Raw genomic sequence first — 25,121 nt, 5'->3', positions numbered from 1 at the left:
AACTGTTAGAAAACTGTAAGTTGGTGTCATGGTGTAGCCCCCTTGTAATAAGCACATCTTATTTGTTTAACCTCTTTACTCCAGACACTCCAGTGGTACTTTGGTTTTATACCTAGTGTGAGCCTTCATTGTAATGTATGTGTCAAAAGGTACTGACAGCCGTCTAAGCTTTATATCCATCAATTACTCTCGATTTATTTCTCTGTGTTCACTATACATCATATCATTGACAGCCAATAAAGCAATGCCCCAGATCTGCAAAATAATAATAATAATAATAATAATAATAATAATAATAATAATAAAATTCACAGTACTAAATATGACTGCTGAGTAACAAGAAAGTCCAGTTTTACTTTCTCATATATCCCCAGCAAATTAAATTAATCATTAATTGCCTTGATTAGTGTGTGAATTACTTTTCAGAGGAATGATTTAATTCCAGAAGTCTGGATAGCTAGCCTTGTAATGATTAATTTCCCAAAACTGAAGTCCAATAGTAATCGGTATAACAATCCATTTCAAAAAAGATAAAAAATATGCTGTTGCCTAAAGTGCTAAAGGCTCAGGAAATCATTAATCAAAGGTAAAGTACTTTTGCAGTCTCAATAACTCCAATCAATCACAATACCTGAAAGGCCTCCAAATCCATCATCTGAAAAACACAGCTCAAATAAAAAAGGAAGAAAAAAATAAAAGACACAAAACAGTCTTTTGGTCAACAAAATTTCCTCCTAGATTTAAAATACAGGAAAGATCTAGTGCTGTTACATTCTTAACTGCTCATAGGATTCAACCCAGAGTGCAAGTTCCTGGCACTATTTTTGTCTCTAAAAATTACAGCTGTAATTTCATGTTTATAGAATTCAGAACATAAACATGACATGGTCTCTAACTAAGCAAGAGAATTTGAATTCCAGCCTTTTGTAGTTCTCTCTGTTCCAAATGATGGAAGTATCAATTCATCGCTGACTGTCATGTCCCCTACTTCTGAGACCCAGCATTATCCTGAGGAGGTCTTAGATTTTAGATAGATTACAGGTTATCCCATTTCAGGCAGAGACTTGGAACCTCCTTCTCCCATGCAGTTTTTCCTGGTCTCAGCTGTGTAGGAGCATGAGACTGCAAAAGCATCCATGGACTCTTTTTGAATTAGCGTCCAACTGGGATGGTGCCACTGGAAGACCAAGCATTGCCAGACTTTTTAAGACTTCGATTGACTGCAGTCCTTTGCTGAGACAACATCTTTATTGAGCTCAGCTAACTGAGCACACTGGGAGCTATCCATGGTCCTGACTGCTGCTTGCCTGAACCTGCCAAGACTAAGCCTGTGGTAAAATGGCTTGGCTTGGCTGGTCCTGACTTATCATGAACTGGCTGACTTTCACCTGACATATAGTTGACTAAACCTGACTTAGAGCATCATCAGATGGGGGGAAATCATGTTTCTTTACCGTTGCTTTCCTCCCCACTACTGCCCCATGATACTTCATCTTTCTTCACAAAGGAAAAGAAAGAGGAAGTAAACAGGAAGTTTTAACGTGCGGCTTTTCCTGCACACAGCAAAAAATGGTGGGACATTTCGTTTAAAAACAACAACAATACAGATTTAAAGGGATCTATTTTGTGGCGTAACAAAGGCCAGAAGGAGCAGGAAATGCACAGGAGGTGGATGGTTTCAGCTAAAGGACATGTGAAAAGACATGAGTGGGCAGTAATGAGTGTGTGATAAAACACTTGTCTGTTGACACTCTTATACTATCCTACTGAGTCAACTTGTCCTACTAGATTTTATCTAATTTACATCACCTGGATTTGTCTGACACAGCCTGCCTCTTCAAGCTCCAAGCCTGTCAACCAGGGTAATGACTGCATTTTACATAATGAAAAACTATGTTTTTTCATTATGTGAATGAGCACTGGGCTTGTGCATTTCCCCACTCACTATGCCATGCAAGAAGAGATTACGTCCATTTTCATTAACCACAGTTTAGTATTATGCCCAAACTCTAAAGTATGGTTAATCTTAACCATGGTTTATTGAAACAAGCCAGCTTCATAAATCAAGGTTTGAAGTTGGCTTGTTTCATAAGACTAACCACATGCTGGCTGGTGAATGCTAGGTCTTGTAGGACTTTTTCCAGTCTTAACAGGCACAGGATTGTGCCCTAACTGTCACATTATTTTCAGTGGGTCCACTTGAAGCAAGACTAAGTCTGGATCCAACCCTATGTTGAATTAAAAATATCAGTTTATCCATACCATTAAAACTAACACCAAGAAGATCTAATAGGCTTCTTGGGAAATGATCTGGTTTAGACTTTGGTGAGTCATCATAGAAAGGAAGTGCTACAAGTGTGGACAGTTACCAAGAAACTTTCCTGACCAGCTCTTGGCATACAACTAATACAGTGTTTTGATGGGCCATAGGAAAGAAGCCAGTGCAAGCACAACTGAGGCTGCCTTGCACTTGCACAGAACAGCAATGTTCTTAAATCTCTCTTTTTGTCTTTCTAGCAGGAGATGCTGCAGTAAATTGTAACACAACAGACACAATTTGTCTGCTTTCCTCCAACTGCTGGGCAGAATCTAGGTCATGGTTCCTGACCTCAGTCTGTGCATGCGCACGTAGCCTCCCCACCCCACCCCAATCAGTTCAAGCACTGGCAAACTGTAGAATGCATATTTGAAATACTGCATCAGTAGGCTCTTTGCAAAATATTTGGCCCTGTGCCAAGTGGGGCTGGCACACACACACTGTGTGTGTGTGTGTGTGTGTGTGTGTGTGTGTTTAAGTGTTTAAATGAGGGACACCAAGCAGCTCAACAGCCATTTTTGGCTTCCTGTTCCCTCTGTAAAGATCCATAAAAAGTTCTTTTCCCACCTGCTGGTTAGGAAAAAATGAAGAAACAGAAAAATAAATGAATCAGCCAATTGAAACGGAAAACAGCCCATTGTTCTCAGAAGCTATATGCCTCTATGTTTTTGTCAAATGCTTTGGGCACCATAACGTTCGAAGTAGTCCTTTCATTTGGCTAGACTTCTCCCATTCATTGAAGGATTTCATTAGCAAAACGAGCACTTGATTAGTCCAACAGAACTTTCAACACTGTCCAAGAAATCCAAGGCAGAAGAAAGTATGCTTGCTTTGGCTCATCACTCAATACCTCTCCCCAGCATTTCCAGTTAATTATTACTGGCTCAAATCTCATTATGTTAGTAACATATATTGCATTGTATGAACATATTAGTTTCGGTCTTCATGTTTTAAAGTCTAACCTTGTTTTGTACTGCAATCAAACTATTTATGCCCATAATTATGGCAGGTAGTCTGTTGATGAGGAGGGGAGGAGAAGGGCTTATGGCAGTGCTATGGCAAAAGTTCTCAACTGAGAATTTTCAGCTTAAATTTTGGACCATGGCAGACAGTAGCAAAAGGGAGGCAAAATTCCCCAGCAAATCTGGAGAGGCAGGGAAGGAAATGAGTGGACAGCTTAAACATAATTCCTGCATAGAGCAGGGGGTTGGACTCGATGGCCTTTTAGGCCCCTTCCAACTCTGCTATTCTATGATTCTATGATAATTGCAGCTAGTGCTGCTCTCCCAGTGGCCACCAAATGGTGCCCATTTCGATCCCCAAAAGATCCCAGAGTGATGGTGTAAGTTGATGTCACAGAGGCTTCTGAGGAAAAAATGGCAGCTCCTGCTAGCAGACATATTTCCCCCAGCAGCCCCTGTCAGAGTGACTATATCACTGCATAGCACCACTCTGGGATGTGTATGTGAGGGGGAATGGTCCGGCTTCCTGAAGGGCTTATTCCTTGAATATGGAAAAGTAGTTTGCAGACAAGTTTAAGATACATGTCCTGAGCAAACGTGGTAACAGGACTTTTTGGGGCAGGGCAGCCACTAGGAGAGCAGCTCTGGCATCACCAGTAGTAATTTTAAGCAGGGACAGGCAACCCGAGGCCCTCCAAATGTTTTGAAGTACAACACTCATCATCTCTATGTAGCATGGCCCATGACCAAGTATTGTGGGAGTTGTGGGTTATCCAAAAAGAACAACAACAACTTAAGGACATGAGGTGGCCTATCCTGGTTTAAATTATGGCCACTGGCAAATTCCATCTCCTGAAAATTTCCCAGGATGGTCCTCCCATTTTGCTGCCTGCAAATGGGAGATGTGAAATCATTGAGAGGTGCATTTTCGTTTTGCTTTGTCTTGTATTGAGATTTGGGCTATCCAGGGCTGACGGATAGGTTTTGCCCCCTGGAGAAGCCCAGTTGTTAAGGAACGAGCCTGCTCCAATATGCATTGTCCCATCCTGGATTGTGTTCCTTTGTGAAGCTACAGTGTGACCGGATGCTGGGAGAGTGAAACACAATGGTGGAAACTGGCTTTTATATATACAGATTAACTAACAGTCCCAGCTTCACACAGGTTAGACTAACCCTTACTCTGATACAGCAAAACCTTCAAGCAAAATTACACAGCTGACAGAGTTGGACATAGTGTGTCCACCCCATCTGGGTACAGGCATGCCCTCTGGCACCCCTAGGCATGGCTCCTGTCACGGTGCACACCTATAGCCCCTAAGGGAGGGATCTGTCCACAACATTTCTCAGTGGGGAGGGGTGCCTCACAGCAGGGGGGAGGAGGGAGCCATATAAATGTGTCCCTTAGCTTCCTAATCTCCCCTGGCTTCAAATTGTATGGACTGCAAAGCTCTTTGTTGGTTAGGGAAGTCTACCCCTAGTGGCTGATGATACTAATACAGGCTTCAGCCACATAGACACATTTAAATTATTTAAAATTAAAGAATGCATTTTAAAAACAAAATAACTTGGAGGTCCACATCCCTAGGGGCCCTCTCAGTAAGCATACCCAGTTTCAGGTGTATAGGTTTCATGGTCTTGATGCTATGATACTAAAAGATGGACAGACAGACACACACACACACACACACATCCTCTTTTATTACTATAGATAATTGGTAGTCTTGCATAATAGATTTCCAAAATGTGGGACAAAGAAATCTGATTCCACAAAGCAAAACCACACAGCATTTGAGATGAGCAGCCCAATCTTACGCAACACTGTGCTCAAACCGAGGTTCACGGGATCAGACAGAAAATGTTACTGTGATTTGAGCGCTTGGAAAATCCAGTATTTCTACTGCAAAAGAAGCATAACTTTGAGGGAAGTCATCTGGATTGCCTGCAACAAGGGATCGTAATAATTCTACCAATAGCAGGGAGAATACTGTCAGCAGCTAAATAAAATTGTGTACAATTGTGCATGAATGTACATTCACAACATTATTAGTTTCAACAACATAGTGGGGTACAGTTTATTTTCTATCAAATCCAACAGGCATCAAAGAGTAATAGTTATGATTACACTGTGCAAGAAAAGCAATCTTCTGAAGTTTCAGCTTTTTGAGGTTTAACTTCAGAGTAGAACTAATTTGTAATACACCCACAGAAATAATTTCAGGTTTCAAATTAATTCAAAGTAAAAATAAATAAATTGAGGGAGAAATTCTAATTTATGATCATATTCCAAAGAACCTCATCAGTATTAGTAGAATCACAGGACTAACAGAATCACTAATCATCTTGTCCATTTCCGTACAATTGCCTCATTCTCTAAATGCAAATCTTGCAGGACAAAAATTATTATATCTTCACTAGGTACATTTTGCAGTTATTTTTAGAATGAGGATGTGTATTAAAATATCCAACCTAAATCCACTTTGCTAAAATTTTAAACTTATTGGAAAGTGTGTATTACCATGTACACTAATGGTGCTAAATAAATAAATAAATAGATAGATAATAAGGGGCACTGAACTGTTACCATGTCCTCTTAGCGTATGCTTTTATACATGGCACTTAAATTGTTATTTAATAGAATGAAAAAGAGACATTGGTGAGAATTATGTTAAATAGCTTGCTGCTTTTTGATCCCAGATTAACATTCATATGTGGTGCAAATAGCATACAGGTCCATCAAAGCCGCTTTTTGGCATCTCATGTAAAAGTGGTCTCTAGGACAGGCTAACATGCATTTGCATCACTTATTTTCACTTGATTTTCCACCACTCAGTTACTCAGTGCTTGATGGGGATTGACAGTTTAATGTGCTCTCTGACTCCACTGGAAAGTATTTCATTTGAAGTGGCATTCAGTGATAGTTACTGAAGCTGCCGAAATTTGTGATTTGTCAGCTTGCTAGTTGAACTTCTCCTGTTCATAATGCTCACCTTTTTAACAAATCAGGACCAGTATTTTGCAAATTCAGTATTAAGTTTGGAATTGATTGTGAGCTTCTGAGCATGCATAGTCTGCATCTAAACAATGTTATTTCCACGTGTGCACGAATTTGAATTACCCATTTTCTTGCTTATGGTAAACCGTCATGGTATAACATCTCTCTCTTACTCTTGTTGGAGTGGATTTGGGTTGTCATTTGTACAGTACTTTCTTTTATTTTGTTCAGTAAGTAAATGTGGTGTTGATGGATGTAGTGTTTCTGTGAGAGGCCATGGGAAAATAACCAATCAGGAAGGTGGTACATAGTGTGGTGACATCAAGATACACTACATATTTCCAAACTACAGTTTCCAAGATATGCAAAGGCTCAGTTATGCAGAACAAATGTACATTTTAAAGGAGAACTCTTGTCCAGGCTTACATGGGTAAATTTATTATAATCCAAGGAACTAAGTAATTCACCTGGGGTAAGTTCATTCATCACTAGTGATAATGCAAGTTCTCTCTGCATTGCTAGCTCGGTGGTGGATTATGTGTGAGTTCTTGATGCTGCAGTCATCATAGGATATATACCTTCCTGGACCCCAGGAAGAGACTCTTCTCTGGGTGCCCCCCGCCAAATCTAATGAGGCAAGTAGCTACTGAGGAGAGGGTCTTTTCAGTTATCAAACCCTGGTTGTGGAATGCCTTTCCCAGAGAAGCTCATCTGGCACTACATTGTGATCTTTTCAGTGCCAGGTGATGGTCTTTTTATTCTCCCGAGCATTTTAGTCCTTCAGTTTTTGTTATTTTAAATGTGTTATTGCATATTTATTTATTTATTTATTTATTTATTTATTTATTTATTTATATAATGTAATAAATGTAATAAATAAATAAATAGGACGAATATGGCATGTATAAACTTGTCCTTAGCTTTCTCCTGTCAAAAGTAATTTTGCCCAGTTTCCCTGCCCGACAATTTGTTGGTGTTCTGTGATCAAAACTGGATAAATAGCAGCTATGCTTCTAGATTATCATCACACTCGTTATTTTTGAGCCACACCAGCTGATATAAAGTTTGAGCTCACACAATGTTTCCACTCTTTCAGTTGAATAGCAGAGTGGGTGTATGGAAATGTCATCATTTTGGCAATCAATCAAACTATTAAGGTCTCTGCTGAAAGGCCAAACTGATTCTGTTATGTTGAATGGGATGGTGATCTGCTTTGCTTGAAGAGCGGGGCCAGAGAGAGAGAGAAAACGCGCTCCTGAGGCTTTGAGAAAATAAGAAGGGGGTTCGTCTGCTAAAGCAGGGTGTGGTGTGCACTTTGTTCTCTTTATTGAGATGTAAGAGAAGACACAAATTATTTAAAAATAGCATTCCCCACCCCCCTCTGAATGCTGTATTGGCAAAGACAGTGATAATGAAACAGAAATAAGTTTGTCAAAGGGTGGACAAACTTTTCCTGCAAGAAATATCCTGTTCAAAGATCACAAAAGCAGACTATTGTGCCTAATGCTGACACAACTACTCATGCTAAAATGGCTGAAATGGAAGAGGAAAACAGCCAAAGGGGGAGAGGTTGGCTCCATTCCTGTGCTTTTAATAGCAAACCGGCATTAAGAAGTATAGCAAATGAGGTGTTTCCAATCTCTTTCTCTCTCTGCATACCGCCCCCACCCCCCATGCACACTATACATTACATTATTGATTATGGTCCTTTCCATGTGAGGAAAGCACATTCCATGGAAGGTCCCTCTACCCAATTTTTTGGGATCCGTCCTCCCCCACACCACTGCTCATCCCATTCAGCAGGGTCACTTGACACTTTGTGTAGCATTTTCAGGAGCCTCGAGAGGCTGCCCTGGGAAGGAGGAGGCGAAAAAGTCCAGTTGTGCCAGCACAGTCAATCCAGCATATCCCATCTACATCCATCTATCTACATCAACAGCTATGGCAATAATTATAATAATGTTTTAAACACATGGCAGGAATTCTTACCAGTTGAACACATTCAGGTGGAAGTAAGGAAGCAGAGGAATACCAGTGAATATGCACATGAAACAGATGATTAGAATGGCAATACCCACTAAAGATCATCTTGCAAATTGTTTTGTGCTTGACGCAAAGCACCCTGCTCAATTACTCCACGTGTAACAAACTACTATCAAGAACTCAACAGCTCTGTGCAGCCATCACCGATATCCTTTCCCTACTGCAATGGTATTTACTGGCCATTCTGTGTATTTAAATAATCATGAACATAAACTAATTTCCTTTTTGTCTTTTAATAAAGACAATCGTGTTACATCAGTGACTGATGTTGTTTTACTGGGTTGTTGTTGTTTTGTAATACTATATTGGACATGTTTTTATGTATTGTAAGATTTTTTATTACATAAGCTGCTTTAAATTCACAACATGAAGAAAAAAGAAAGAAAGCAGATTTAAGTTCAATAAAGACAAAAAAATTAAAAATGTTGATTTTGGCCAAAATAGAAAAAGAAAAGAAAAGATAAACAATAAAACCCAATCACCACAAAATCAGCTTCTTCAGTACACATTAGCTATATTAAGAGTAAGCGATACTTATTTGCCTATGGGAAATCACAGAAATGTTAGCATTTTGGAGATTAGATAAAGAGCCACACATTTCATTTTTATCCACTTCTATTTTCTAGCCAAGTCTTTAGCACTATAGCAGTTAGAGGGCTGTGCAAGCTGAACTTTCCTATAATTAGCCAATTCTTTACAGGATGGTGTCACTCTTCTCATTGCAGATTTACCAGTCACCTAGGTTTTCTTCCAGCTGGAAAGCAATCCACACTTCCTTGTAGGAGTGTTACTTTGCAAATGCATTTGCAAATGCATTTTCTAAGCTTAGGCAATTAGGCATAAAACACGGATACACGGACGGACTGAAGGCAGGTAAAGGTCAGGAGAGTGGGGGGAACATTTTCTGTTCACATCCAATGGGAATTTTCATAGGAAAAAAAGGGGGTGCTGAATGAGGAGAGCATAATCCTTTGACTTCACCATCTAATTCTCTGGAACCAAGATGCATATTAAGACTCATCTAAGAAGTTGGAAGTTTCTCTTGGAATTGCCATTACACGATACCATGGCACTGTTGTGGATGTTACCTGGTCACTACCTTTAGGAGAAATGTAACTTTCACCCTGAGGCTAACAGTCTGCCATGGTCTAATGCCATTTTCCTCTCCTCTGAAAGCTAATCATACTTTTTGTTGACATTTGTGTCTATATCATGGAAAGGACAAATGCGTTTCAATAGAAGATAGGAGTGGGACACGAGGCTACGCCGTGAGGTGAACCTACCAAGTTTACAACTGCCTGGTCATTTGCACAATAGCAAGCCATCACTGCAAGTGCTCAATCAACAGTTTGAGCTATCCATTCACTTGGCTAGTTCATAGTCTGTGTAGGTTTGGGGGACATGCGAATTTGGCAGACTTGTCAGGAGAGGCATGAAACCTTTCAGCAGTGGTGTCCCTTTATCACATTAGTGAAGTTTGTAAGAAGTATATAATTACTAAGAAAAATGAGAGACATGACCAGGGGGTTGGACTCAATGGCCTTATAGGCCCCTTCCAACTCTATTGTTCTATGATTCTATGCTTCTACTACTAACTTCCCTGATAAGGAGTGACATGAACTAACTTCCAATCAACCCCTTATTTCCTCCCTTTTGAGAGAGATGACATTTGATCAGCCCCATAACACATAGGGATTCTTGGGAAAACTATTGTATTAGATAAGGCAGAAGTGAAGGAAGTAAGCAAACTTTTCACCAGAAGTATTCACACTTCAACTAGTGAGGATTGTTGTGTAAAACAAGTGGTAAGATAATGGGGTGATGCTGTTCAGGACACAAGGGGTGAGCACCAGCCCACTCCCTAGCTAATAGGTTCCAAATACTGATACTTTAGGGCAACCTCACAGAGAAACTCCCATCACAGAAGTCATGACAACAGTTCATCCCCATCTGATTGTGTCAGGGAACATAGTTTTGATTATTTTCCTAATAATAAGTTATTGCTTTTAGTCAAGAGCACTGTTGTCTCCACCAATCTTCATTAAATATCTTCAGCAAACCATATCCAGTGAGAACTATGTGCTGTTTACACATAGTGCAAGCCTGAGCATGTTTACTCAGAAGAAAGTCCATTGAATTCAATAGATTTACTCCCTAATAAGTCTGTTTAGGGCTATATCCTTAAGCAGTATATTAATTGGTTTATCAGTTAATGATGTTTGTTTTGCTTCTCTGCACACAAGTTATTCTGATTGCTGCAAAAAATGAGAAAATATCTTATATGAAGGAATGATAGATGCTTTTGGCTCCACTCACAGACTTGTGTGAACTGCAAAGCTCCAGGATCCAAGTGGGAGTTGATAGTGTCGGAAGTCAGTCAAGTTGATAACTCAACCATGCAAAATATTTGTTTGCACTGAGACAGGCGATGATTTGCAGAAGCCATCCCATGCCTAAAAATGCAACTCTATAGAAATATTCATTGTTCCCATCAAAAATTATAATGGACATCAACTATTCATACAGCCAACATTCAGTGATATCACTCTCTCCAACCTTATCTGTCTGAATCAGTGGCAGTCACCACTCAGTGGTAGTCACCCTCTGAATTTCTTTCTCCTCTATCCATGAAAGAGCCTACAAGAAAATTATTTTCTTTAGACCAGCCTTCCTCAAGCTGGCAGACTTGAGATTGTTGAACTACAACTCCCAGTATTCACAGCCAACACATCTGGAGGGTGCCAGGTTGGAGGTGTCTGCCTTAGACAAATTCCCCTCGCAAGCTGTGTGGCCAACGGTGCATTCCCACCGATGATTTGCTCCAGACTTCTGGCACATACAGAGGAAGATAGTTTTTATCATAAGACAGCTTTCTTTGCAACAGCTCAGTGAGCATTTATGCATGACAAGCCACTCCTAATAGAGTTCACCTCAGCCTCTTCAGTGCCCTTTCTGTCTCCTAAATTATAGCTAAGTAAGAGGGCAATTAGGTTTCAGCAATTAAAATGATTTACTTACCATATGTAGCAGCCGGAGCATCTCCACATACCTGTGAAAAAGAGACACCGTTTTATTAAATTGCCAACCAGCTACAGCTGAATGAATCAATGTGGAATGTGCCACTGCAAGAGAACAGCAAAACACATGCTTTGGCTGTTGGACTCACACTTTTTCTGAAGACACAAGCTCCTGGGCGATGAGGTGGGCTCTGGAGTGTCCTTCTTTCTGTTCAAAACAAAACAAAACAAAACAAAAGCTGAAAAATATTCAACAACTTCCTGGTCTTGTAGCTGTTTGGATCTTGTAGCCTAGAACCCCCCCTTGCTATACCATAACTCTTGATTGGTCTTGTAATTTACTTATAAATGTCTGGAATGTGGTACGAGGCTTGTTTTAGACCATTCCAAACCAGCCATGGTAAATGTCATTTTTTATTGTGGCATTTGATGACGAAATAATGGAAGTGAGGATGAAACGTAGGCATTCGGTTGGTGTTACTATTTGATGGTAACATCCCAATTCTCATAAGGAGGACTGTTGGTCTCTTCTCACCCCCGCTACTAAACATTGCTGAAAGTTCTGCTCAGCCCTCTGTAGTCTGTACACATAAAAATTGTAACCGTTCTAAAATAGGTTATCAACAGTTCAAAATATACCTCAGCAGCAGCAACAGTGTATGAAATGGCAGTGTATGTCAGTTCATGTACATGCTTTTATATGGCTGTGCACTAAAGCAAAGATGTATCCATTCGACCACTCACATATTTAGCTTCTAAAGACCCAGGGCAGGTAGCAGAGCCCTAAAGAATGGCAGTGCTAGCAACTCACACTAAAACATTTTAACAAGGCATCTGTAAAAAGCAAAAATAAGGACAGGAAAAGGGACATAGTGCTGGAAGACAGGGGGAGTCAACCTCTTAAAATCTGACAAATTACTATGAAATGTCAGCATTCTCTATGTTTTTGACATTTATCATATCACAGCTATTAGTTAAAGAGCTGCATCAAGAAAATGTAGTTTAGTTTAGCCATTGCATTTCTTGGTTTTGTGATCTGTTATGGGACATAACTTTTCCCAAGACCATAGATAATAAAACAGTGGCAATGCCATCCAAGCAGCAAGCCGTCACACATTAAATAGGAAATGAACAGAGTCCAGTGACACCTTAAAAAGCCCCAAATGTTACTATGGCACAGGTCTTCATAAGCTAGAACAAACACACACACACACACTATCCAAGGTTAGTCCTATTTAGTGTAGCCCCATTGAAATGAGTTGGACTTAACTTTGGATACTATATATTACAGAGACAGAGGCCTTAGCTAGACCTAAGGTTTATCCTGGGATCGTCCTGGGGTCGTCCCTGCCTGCTCCCGGGAAATCTTGTGTGTCATTTACAATCCCAGGATAAACTTCAGGTCTAGCTAAGGCCAGAGAGAGAAAACACACATATACATGGGTACATGTAAAAGCAGCAGGAAGTTCATAAGGAGTGGTGCCAGAAGACCATGAAATGTAAGGCGCAACAAGACTGGCCACTCTGCACGTCCTCTGTTGATGGGCTTGGTTCAGATCTGCCAAGGAGCAGCGCATATTTCACCACTGACCAAGGCTCACTCTCCCTTCTTGTATACAGTTTGTCACAGTCGATAATTCTGTTCGTGATTAATTTGTCTTGAGGCAAAAGTCAAAACACTGGGACCCCCGGTGTCACATGGCCTGTCTAGGGCGAGTTTGTGAGACAGTGTCTCTCTCTAGGCGTTGCCCCGTCTTGTGTTGTTTAATTGCTGTTTGTTTAACCAGGAAATGAACTCCGAGATTGACGACAGCGTGCGGAGACAGACTTCTGGGAACAGAGAGATGTAGGGAGCGCAGATCCTTCAACTCTCAGGTTCTTAACGCCGAACCCCAAGTGGAGGTTAAAAATATGAAGATCTGCCACTTCATTTTAGTGATCTTTGCTGGTGATTCTTTATCCATCCAGTGAGTGTGTGCTTTGTATGCTTCCTTTCCAGACTGTTTCCCAGTAGCAGCAGAGGCTCCAGTCCCCGCTGTTAAGTCTGAACTTTGGTGAGGGAAGCAATGGATCTGACAGAAAGTTCTGGCTCCTTGCCTAGTCAAGCCCCCATTGCTTTTAATAGCTTTATCTTCTTCAGAATCTAAGGGCCTTTCCAGATGACTTTTTTTTAAAAAATAAAAATACTTTTATCTTTAGTGCTAGCCTTGTCCAATGCCACTAATGCAATTTATCCCACCCTCATGTAATGGACAGGGAAGTAGTTCTACTGCAAAGGATAGCAGCACTGCCATTCTATTTTAAAGTTCAGAGGAGATGCGAATTTTAGCACTGGGGGAAAAATTGTTTAAAAAAGGAAAAGGCTCAAAACGTGGGACGTTGGGAGGTGGTGGCATTCACTGCCCACAGATGTTGCTGCACCTAAAGCAAAAAGTGAAAAAGGCTAACACACCCCTCCCCTGATCAATTCTTAAGGTCTGAGAAGGAGCTTGAAGTAGCAAAATAGAATCTGCCCCCCCCCCTTTCTGGAATTTCCTGCTGGAATGAGTGTTTCATATTAGCTGATGTTGAAGCCAGCTTGGAGGAGGCAGGTAGACTTCTTTATGTTAGTTACATTTTTAGAAAAAGTTGGTTTTGTTAAAAAGGAAGAGAAGGAGGGGGAGTTGTTGTGCTCAGACAAAAATAAAATGTTCTCAAAACTTGTTAAAGAAAATGGGGCTACTGTTGGCATGAGAGAAATTATTACTCATCATTGGTGAAATCACAAACACTGTTGAATAAATTAAACAAAACAAATCATCTGGTTAATGTAAGTTGCAATATTGATGTTCAATATAATGATTTTTTAAAGCTGCAAATTGACAATCTACTGATCTATATCCTTGGGCGCCAGTCTTCCATTTTAGAAAACTGAACAACACCTGACCGTAACAAACCATGGAAAGTACTACACTGACACAAAAGCTATCAGATAACTCAAGAACTTATTTTCTGTCTCCAGCTCTGCAAAAATAAAGTAATTGTAACATCCAGACCTGGCTGCTTATATTTGTGAGAAATAACTTTATGGAACGTAAAACCAGAGGCACATGAAAAAGCACACATAACTAAAACCAGCTAAAAAAGAATTCTACAAATCAAAACCTTTACATCATTGTAGTAATACTCCCTAAGGGCCACAAAAAACTTGATGGTGGGAGTCATGTTGGAATATATATTTGAGCACTACAGGGATAAAAGGTGTCTATGACAATTGTACGATCACATTTCATACCTTACTAAGAATCACAACTTTACACACTAGCTGGGGGAAAACAGTATTATCTCTGTAAAAAATATTACTGTTTGAGTGCTGGGGAAATGATCACAGCAAAACACGATCGTAAAAACACACACAACCATGTCTAGATCTCGTATAGTAAATGGCCTCGGTTGCATGGAGAGCCTTCTACCTGCTTCCGTTGGTGACTCAGCTATGCCCCTATCTTGTCAGTGATAACATGGTCTCAGTAGTCTATGCTCTGAAAACTTCCAAGTTAGATTACTGCAATGTACTCTACGTGGGGCTACGTAAGTCAGTTTGGAAGTTGAAGCTTGTGCAAAATGCAGCAGCCAAATTGACTGTAAGAACCAATTCTGGCCTGCTTGCACTAGTTGCCTTTATGTTTCTGAGCACAATTCAAGGTACTGGTTTGGTTTAGACCTATAATGCCTTACATGTCTTGAATCTGAAATTCCTGAGGGAACACCTTTCCCAGTACGAATCTACCTGCACACTATGATCGTCATCTGAGGTACCTCTGGAAGTGGGCAGCAAGTGAGAAGGCTTTCTCAGTGGTGCCCCCCTGATTGTGGAAGGCACTCCTGGCACCAACATTGTCATCCTTTCACTTCAAGGTAACACTTACGGGATTTTTATTGCTGAGTATTTTAAATTGTTTTGTATAGGGTGACCAACTGTCAGGATTTCCCCGGATTTGTCCTGGTTTTTGTTCTTTCCATGGTGTCAGGGGGGATTTTCTATAATTTTCAATAATGTCCTGGGATGACACACCTTCCCCTTTAAGGCTGCCATTAGCATGGCAGGAGGGAGTGACATGCTTTCTTGAGGTACATCATTCCCCCCACCCCGAGCTCCAATTGAGGTCTTAAAGGGGAAAGTGGGTCATTCGTGGACATTATAGAAAAGGCCCCAATTGGAGTGGATGGTGGTGGTGCAGAATGAAATCCTTTCCCCTCCTCCACTCCAATCGGGTTCTTTAAGGTGGCGGGGGAATAACATACTTTCTGCAGGACTCAGAAAGCTGCTTCCCCCCCCCCACACACAAGGTGTCCTCTTTTTCGGTTTCCCAAATATGGTCACCCTAGTTTTGTATGTAAATAGTTTATATTATATTTTATATTTTAATCTTTTGTAAACCATCCAGACAGCTTTTGTTATTGGGGCGGTGTAGACATGTAAACAACAACAACAACAACAACAACAACACTCGCTGGGCTGACACTACCATTAGACAGAGTGAGATGGCTGCTTCAGGCTTCTGAATGTGGGTGTTATGAAAGGGCATCAAATTGTTATTTAATTTATTATTCTTGTATTTTTACTCTCAGGAAGAGGTACTTGTTAGAATTGCTGCCTTAGGTGCAAAAATAATTTGGCCTGCCTTGGGTACTGTGCATAATTTGACATGGGAGAGGGGGCATTTGCTGTTTTGCCTCAGGCTGGCACATTGAGAGGTTCATCAGACAAATGTTTTATTGCACACCCACTTACGGATGTGCACGTGTCCTTCAGATGACATCATCTGCCTCCCGCTCCTTCTGCTCATTTTTCCGTCGCAAAATAGACCCTTTTAATCAGACTTCTTTAAAAACAAAAACAAAAACCGAATCTGCTGCAATCTCCTCCTCTGTGCAGGAAAAACAGCATGATGCAAATAGCACTTGAACGGGCCATGTTCACTTTGTTTCCCTCTTTCCCCTCTGGGCAGAAAGCAGAAGTAATGAGGGACAAAAGCGGGAGTGGAGAAGCGACAGTAAGGAAACAAGATCCCTTCCCCCACCCCCCCGGGTGTGAAGATGCTCTATGGAAGCTGGTCTCAGAACTGGTCTCAGAACTCTTTCATATAACTGTTTTGTCTGTTCAACTCATGCACTAGTGAAATGTCGTAATTGTGCTTAGGCTGCTCATGTAGCATGTCCTAAAGTTGCAAGTTCTCTGAAATTTGATAATTCACAACTCCTGATTATGCACTGTTATACTTATTTAAGTGTTACTTCTTTTATATGGCTTAAATCCAACATCAGGAGAGCGCAACAGGACTTCCCTGTCATTTCTGCCCCCCTGTAGCCTCTTCCACACACCCTAAATCAGCTACAGAGGGTTCCCCAACCCTCCAGAGTAGATTGGGGGGGGTTGCACAAGAGGCTACAGGGGAGAGTGAAAATTCCTTCCACCAGTGGTTTCTGTTCTGCTGACAAAAGGGCACCATTGGATTCAAACCTATGTATGTTAAAGGCACAATATGTTGTCTCATGTTAAAAAAATTGTGGGGTTATTAGTTCCCATACACTATTCTTGTAGCTGTTATATCCTTTACATTGGGGAGTATTATTGACTCCACGTACCAAGCTGACTTTGCAACTGTATGGTTTACTGAAAAAAGAAAATTCTCAATGAAGGCTTTTTTACTTATCAGTCAAGTTATGCTCAATACACCTGGTGTTCTATATTTATTTATTTATTTATTTATTTAGAATATTTATATACCACTCCCCATTGAAAAATTTCAGAGTGGTGTACAAGGTAAAAATGAAAATAAAAACAGAATAAAACAGTTAAAACAAAATTTAAAAGAAGCAAAAAAAAAAAGAAAAAAAAAGAAATCCAAGGCTGCATGTTAAGGAAAGGCTTCTTGGAATAAAGATGTTTTCAGGAGGCGCCGAAAGGAGTACAAGGTCAGAGCCTGCCTGACCTCCAGAGTCAAGGAATTCCACAGGAGGGGCGCCGCCACGCTGAAGGCTCTTCCCCTGGTGGATTCCAATCAGAGGATGGATCTAGGTGGAACCACCAGGAGCAGGCCCTCGGATGACCTCAGTGACTGGGCAGGTTGGTAAGGGAGAAGGCGCTCTCTCAGGTATCCTGGTCCCAAGTTGTTTAGGGCTTTGTACACAAGTACAAGAACCTTAAACCTGGCCCGGTAGCTAATAGGCAGCCAGTGCAGTTCCCTCAGCAGAGGAGTTATATGCTGGAAAGGGGCAGCTCCAGACAACAGCCGAGCTGCAGCATTCTGCACTAGCTCCAGCTTCCGGAGCAGCTTCAAGGGCAGCCCCACATAGAGCGCGTTGCAGTAATCCAATCTTGAGGTTACCAATGCCTGTACCACCGTGGTCAAGCTATCCCTGTCCAAGAGAGGCCGTAGTTGGCGAACCAACCGAAGATGGTAAAAGGCACTCCGAGCCGTGGCGGCTACGACAGAAATGGGTCTAAGAGTACCCCCAAACTATGAACCTGTTCTTTCAGAGGCAGTGCAACCCCATCCAGAACAGGCAATGAGCCTGTCTCCCAGACTCGGAAACCACTCACCCACAGGGCTTCCGTCTTGCCAGGATTCAGTCTCAGTTTATTGGCCCTCATCCAGCCCATTACTGAGTCTAGGCACTAGTCCAGGACCCGCACAGCCTCACCTGATTCAGTTGTCACAGGGAGATAGAGCTGCGTGTCATCTGCGTATTGATGGCATTTAGCTCCAAATCCCCTAATGACCGCTCCCAACGGCTTCATATAGATGTTAAATAACACTGGGGACAAGATGGTGCCCTGCGGCACTCCATAGCTCAATTGCCAAGAGGCTCAATTGCCAAGAGGCCCAATGCTACTCTGAAAACGACTCCGTAGGTAGGACCGGAACCACTGTAACACAGTGCCTCCGATGCCAATCCCATGGTGTCGATCCAGGAGGATACCATGGTCGATGGTATCAAAAGCCGCCGAGAGATCAAGCAGGATTAACAGGGTTGCATTCCCCCTGTCCCTCTCTCTATAAAGGTCATCCATCTGGGCGACCAAGGCTGATTCAGTCCTGTAACCAGATCGGAACCCAGACTGGAATGGATCTAGATAAACAGTATTCTCCAAGAGTGCCTGCAGTTGCTCCGGCTTTCTTGGGTTACATTTGACATGAAAACCTGATTGATTCATTATTATTTTCTGTTAACCTTTCTCACTTTAACTCATGATTTGTAAAGTTCTTTTTATGTCTCTGAAGGTGCAATCCTATGCATGTTTAGACAGTCCTGGGGCAAGCTGAACATTGTAGGACTTTCCTATTCTAGAATAGCAAGCTAGACTTTGTACCTGATAATGAGATCTATTATGAGTGGATGACCAGGAAAAACAGGCAACTACACTGATTCTTGTTGAACATGGAATCTTTATGGTCCTTCTAAACTCATTTTACTAGTTCAACAAATCTTTGGTGTGCAAAGTACAGTATTTAACAATAATGCTGGACTTTTCTATAGTGAAAACTAATGCTAACCGACAATGAAACCATGTTTAAGGCGATAACAAACTATTATGCATGCACCATAGCACCCAAGAGTCAGCAGCAGTAACTCTATGTAAACCATAGTATGTGATTATCCAGTTGTTGTTTAGTAGGTGGTTACCAATGCATAAAGATGCCCTTTTCACCAATTAAGGTAACTTTCACCACATTTAAAGACAGCTGAAATGATACTAGAGAATTCAAATTAAGATTTTACTAAATTTTATGAGTGTGTTGATTTCATAGGGGAGAATGACACAGATAAGTGAAGCATTTGGGGGCAAGCCCAAATGGTACAGCAGCCTTAAGACCCACATGCAGTAATTGTCAAATTAAAAGGATGCATGGGTGGGTGGGTTGTAGGGCTGCAATCACTAGCTGCCAGCCACACACTCGTTGTTGGCCACATGAAGCTAATCCATCCGAGAGGGGATCTTGGCCCAAGAAGAGTTCCTCCTCACATGGAAGAGCCCTAAGTGCATAACAGAATTACTATGAACCTGCAGAGATATTGTGGAATTAGAGTTACAAACATCCCACATTCCATACATGTGAGCACTTTTATGGTGTGCCTGTGAACAAATCTCTTCTCTTGTCCCTCTCCTAATCCTGTTTGTATTTAGTTAGGATCAGAAGCAAATGCCACATGAGAAAAACAATCTGCCTGTGCTTAGCATCAGACTGAAAGGGGTGGAGATTACATGCCAGCAATTGCTAGCACTGAGTAAATCTACAAAGTTCTCTCATGACATTCTTCTCATGGCTGTTTTTCCCTTCCTTTGTCTTCATCTCTGTGTGCTCAGGTGGCACCGAACAGATAAGACAGGAAAAGGCATAGACAACATGGCTAAAATAGCAAACTGCCACTGTATGTGAAATATACGTATCTTATTGATATTGTACCCCGCCTGCCAAAGGGCTGAGCAACAGGATGAATAATGATGAAATGCAGGCTTGTGTCTGATGTGCAGCGTTTGCAAGACCAATGTGTTTCAGGAGATGGCTAATGGTTTGCAAGTGCCTTTTATTTCATGAGCTGCTAACACGTTTATGGTTTGGGTACATGCACTTTTATTGATTACATCATTCTATCATTCTTGAGAGAGGGAGTCTTAGCTCATTAATGACACAGCTTCCTGTTTTCCTTCATGACAGTCTATTTCCAGGTAGCAAGCAACGTCTGAGGCGACTATTATTTTTAGCTGCTTGATGACTTGATAGGAACATACAGGTCAGATTGTTTGTCCATCTAGATTAGTCAGGGCCAGTGTCAAGGGTAGGCTTGGTTGGACCCATTGACAAGAACCCTCTGGAGTTACTCCCCCTCTTCACCAATGGAACCTGCCAATTCGCCAGACTCTTGCTCTGGTCCAGTCAACCGAGCGGGTGAATAGGAGGAACAGAAGATGCCACTGCCTCCTTACTCTGGCTCTCTGCCTGTCAAGAAAAAAAAGTGAGGAATTCCAGATGCCAATGATCAACCAATGCAAAGGACACATCGGAGTCGCTGGAGTGTCCTATGCACTGGTGAATCGTTATTGAAAACCTGCCCCTGAGGAAGGAATTCTGACACGCGTTGAGACTACAAATAAATCTTCTTTTGGTATCTGGAGTTCCTCCATCTCCCCCCCCCCCCCCGTTATTGGTGCCATCCTATTTTTGTTGGGTTTTTTAAAAATTTCTGCCTGTCAAGCAAGCAAGTGGTAGCAATCATGAGAAAGAGGATAAGGAACAATAGCAGCTAGTGACAATAGCAGTGAAAAGGTTGACTCACAGAGGAAGAGGGGAGGCATTGACATTGCCTTGTCCCACTGAGGCGAGTGCTGTCTACTATGGCTGGCAGCATCTCTCTAGAGTCTCAGGCAAAGCTCTTTCCCATCAGCTGCTACATGATAATTTACCTGAAGAGACCGGGGATTTGAACCCAGGACCTTCAGCAAACAAATGATGTGCTCTAGCACTAAGCTATGGCATCCCCCCTGTAGCGAGATTGCTTGCGCTTCTTACGCACAAGTGAGGTTGCTTACACTTTTGAAATAGCTGGATACTTTAGCCCACACTGTTCTACTTGCTTCTCTGATTTTATAGGCCCGGCATATGCATAAGGAAACACAAGAAGATTAATGACTGGACACATTATCATTCACTGGGAATCAAGAAATAATAATTTTACAAAGAGAATGCAGAAAAAAATAGTTTAACCCTGCAATCAAAACTAGGACCTGTCTTTGGCTAAATTTTAGAAAGCTCTTCCAAATGTTTATATGGGCAAATTGCACTGACAGTCTGTGAACTCTCCATTATTGTTGGATTTAAAACAAAGGCTGGGCAAATGTCTGCAAATAATACTTTTGGGTGAAGTTTTTTGCCTCAGAATCTAAGGGCGTTGCTAGACCAGGCCTTAGCGCGCCTTCCAACCCGGTTTCCCTGCTGTGCGTCCAGATGACGCACAGGGGAATCCGGCGGCAGGCCGCAGTGAGGCCTGGTCTAGCGCGCCATAAGCTAAGTCGCTTATGGCGCGCTTTTTCCCCAGCTACGGCCTCAGGGCGGGGCTGGGGGAAGTGTGGAGACTTCCGCAGCTTTTCGCGGGTCCTCGCTTACTCGCGAGGAGCCGAAAAAAGCTGCGAACCGGCCTGGCACAGTGCTCGTATAAGCACTGTGCCCATCGGCCTGGGGACGGGGGGGGGGGAAAGAGTGGGGAGGGGGAAGGATGGCAGGGTGGGTGGCAAGGGCGGCGGCGCGCGGCGCTCCCTCTGTCACCCGCCCCCCCTTGCCACCCCCCCCTGCCATCCTACCCCCCCCCCCCGGTTTTTTTTAAAAAAAACCTTACCTTCCCGGTGTCTTCGGGCCACCCGCGGCCCCTTTAAACAAACAAACAAAAAAATGGCGGACGCCGCAGGGCTTCCGTCCTCCCTGCGGCTCCGCCGTCTGGAAGTGTGGGGGAGGCGCACTAACGGTAGCGCGCCTCAGCCCTGCCTCCCTGCCGGCGTAAGCCGGCACGTCTAGCAAAGCTCTTAGACAACTGATCCAAGCACTAGATATTAAGCCTAGTCTCTGAGTGATACATAGACTTGAAGGCAATAGTGACTCTACTCCCACAGTACCTTCAAAGCCTCTTCTGACCCTGAGTGCTTTAGAGGTCACTGGATGAGATAATTATTAGAAGCCGATCTTCTTTTACAAAGAGAGGTTGCCACCTTACTCTACATAAACAAAAATGCTATTAATTCATGTTGTGAGATGAGGCATGAAGCCAATGGTATAAGATGATAACATTTCCCAAAGTTTATGGTTTTATTTTTATAAGCGAGGGAATGTAATACTGACAAACCTAAAACCAATAACTTTTGTGTCTACACACCCAAACAGATAATCAATTCCATCATTTGCCTGCAAAGCTCTGATGTGACATTGGCAGAGGCAGAGCAGGTACAAAGGCCAGAGGTCAGAAAGTGGAGACCCACTACGACGAAGGAACTTCATCATCCAGTCAGCTTGCCTGCTTCTAGGAGCAACAATATTCATTATTTATTAATTACCATATTTCTTTGATTGTAAGACGCCATCGATTGTAAGACGCACACTAATTTCACTACCACCAACAGGAAAAAAAAACCCTAAGACACACCCATGATTCTAAGACGCACCCCATTTTTAGAGATGTTTATGTATGGGGAAAAATGTGAGTCTTAGAATCGAAGGAATAGGGTACGTATTTATACTGCCCAACAGCCAAGGCTCTCTGGGCAATTCACAATTAAAGAACACAATGTACCAAACCACAATGTATATGTCACAAACCTTCTAACTGGATCACTCCTCGTATATATATTACTAACTCAAAGCCTATCCATACAATGGGCTATAAGTGTTATCAAAGTTCCTTCGTCGTAGTGGGGCTCCACTTTCTGACCTCTGGCCTTTGTACCTGCTCTGCCTCTGCCGATGTCACATCAGAGCTTTGCAGGCAAAGGTCTTGCCACTCCCATCCATGCTAGCTTTGGTAGGGCCAAAGGCAAAAGGAGTAGGGCTGTGCACGGATCCCCTGATTAGATTCGGATCTGTTTTAGGGCGGTCTGAATCACTCCAATTCGATTCGGATTCAGGATTCATTCCCGAATCAACGCACAGCCCTAAAAAGGAGTAGGGCCCGAAATACAAACCATGCCAGCATATTGTAGCATAAAGCTCATCCTTCTAGTAACTAAGCCTTAGGAGAGGCATTTCAACCTTTCAGAACTGCACATAAGAACTGCACAAAAGCCAGGAACCCCCCAAATAATTGGTAGTTGAGGAAAAGGTGATGGGGCCAGGGAAGAGGGCATAGCCATTTGGGCAACCCTGGAGGGCTGGATATGGTCCCCAGTCCAGAGGTTCACCTCTCCTGTCTTAGATGTTGTTATGTCATAGAGGGAGTGGGTACTGTGGGGCCAGGCAGCTAGAGGCTCAGGGAATGGAATTTGTAATTCAAGGCCCTTAAAGAAGGCTTAGTAAATCAAACCTTTTCATTTATGTGATCGCCTGAGCTTTTGAATGACATCTCCTTGGTGCACATTAGCTGAATGTTTCAGAGACTTTAGCCAGAAATGAACAGACAAAATTGGCTGTTTATGTATTGAGAAGCGGACCCTTAATTTTTTTTATTTTTTATTTTTTGCACTGTGCAGTTCTCCTGTTCAGGATGCCAGCCAGCCAGTCATGCCCTTTTCCAGGATACACCATTTCATTCTATCTCCCTTTCCTGTCCAAGCTTCCAAACCTCCCCCCCTCAGTGTTCTGTGGTCACTGCTCAGTCCTCACTGGGCTGTTCTGGGGATATTTTTTCCCACTTAAGTTTTTTTTTCTCCTAAAAGGATTTTTTAAAAATCTTTTTGTACTTCTGCAAACCTTGGATTTTCCCAAGCCTGCCAATATCTCACTCTTGTATGTGGATGGTGCCACTTCGGCTACATAAGCATCAACACTCTGAGAAGGAGTTTGCTTTTAGTGTATAGGATGGGAAATAACATCAGAATTATAGTGATGCGACACATATGTGCAATAAACCTCAATGTTATGTAGTCTGGAAATTTTGTCTCCTGCTCCCTTTCTTGGAGGGGTGTATTACACCATCTTCAGGGGCATTTGTTTAATTATGCACATCCTACGGGGGGGTGGGCGGTTAGGAAAGCTGTCTAAATTTGTCTCTTCCTTAAAGGGACACAAAACAGTCACTCCCCAAAACATAGCTTATGATAGAGATATTTTTTTTTAAGTGTGTGCACTTGCTTCATTATACGAAGGTTAAAGGTTTGCAAAACAGAATGATTAATGGAGCCTGGAAACCAATCCCACCCAGTAGAAAGATAAGGAACGGCAAAGACAATTTGACGTGCTGCAACAGTGAGGCTGTTGCTGCTTGGCTCTTTGCAAAATCTTTGTGGCCTGATCTGTTATTTCCTTTATTTGCAGACAAGTCTGTTCTGCATGCTGCGATTGTTCACCACCCTGTCCCCTGCTCTATTGTTGCCATACATTTCTGGCATCTCGCTGGGGTGGGGAATGGTGATGTATCATTCCCAATGATGACCTCAATATCAAGTCTGAAAAATTCTGAACCTATGTTTATTAAATTGCGGTGACACCCATGCATTCTGGTTTTCTGAAATGTACAAAGTTTTCTTCCTAGCCAGAAGGACAACGGTCAGAAACTCTCTGAAACAGAAGTCTCAGGCTTTATTTATAAAATATTTGGCACTTGGTTGTTACATTTTAAAAGCTTTCCCCAATTTTGAAGCCGATACAGCAGATAAAGTGTTGTCCAACATTTGTTGCAGACAGACAAAACCCATTCGTTCTGAGATTTGGGCCAATCTAGAGCTTCCAGGATCTTATTATAAAAGTTCTACAAAGAGAGGGATGAGAGAGCCCTCAGATGCCCGGGGTGGGGTGGGGAGGAGGATCGCATCTCCTTACTGTCACTTCCCCCCTTCTGTCCCACAATACTTCCTCCTTCTTCATACAGGGGAACAAAGAGGAAGTAAACAATGCCCCCACGGCCCATTCAGTGGCCGTTTTTATCATGAGGCTTTTCTTGCACACAGCAGGAAATGGCGGGACATTTTGTTTCAAAACAAAACACCGGATTTACTGGGGTCTATTTTGTGACGGAAAAAAGGCAAGAAGGAGCAGGAGACGCATGGGAGGCAGCCATTGACGTCAAAAGGACCCAGGAACATCCGTGAGTGGGGAGTAAGGAGC

The 25,121-nt window shown here is 42.3% G+C and overlaps 1 protein-coding gene across 1 annotated transcript in view; it reads right to left on the bottom strand.

Moving 5' to 3' along the window:
- FGD5 (FYVE, RhoGEF and PH domain containing 5) overlaps positions 1-25,121 on the bottom strand; it is a 178,803-nt gene that overhangs the window by 62,900 nt on the left and 90,782 nt on the right. Inside the window, exons 4-5 of the mRNA XM_063121407.1 lie at positions 11,481-11,539; positions 11,333-11,363 (exon numbers count right to left, since the gene is read on the bottom strand). Coding sequence (XP_062977477.1) covers positions 11,333-11,363; positions 11,481-11,539 — 90 coding nt within the window. The remainder of the gene's footprint in view (positions 1-11,332; positions 11,364-11,480; positions 11,540-25,121) is intronic.

Source organism: Elgaria multicarinata, chromosome 3, assembly GCF_023053635.1.
Source record: "Elgaria multicarinata webbii isolate HBS135686 ecotype San Diego chromosome 3, rElgMul1.1.pri, whole genome shotgun sequence".
Lineage (NCBI taxonomy): Eukaryota > Metazoa > Chordata > Lepidosauria > Squamata > Anguidae > Elgaria > Elgaria multicarinata.
Note: the sequence above shows the minus strand (reverse complement) of the source record. Positions and strands in the feature narration are given on the sequence as shown.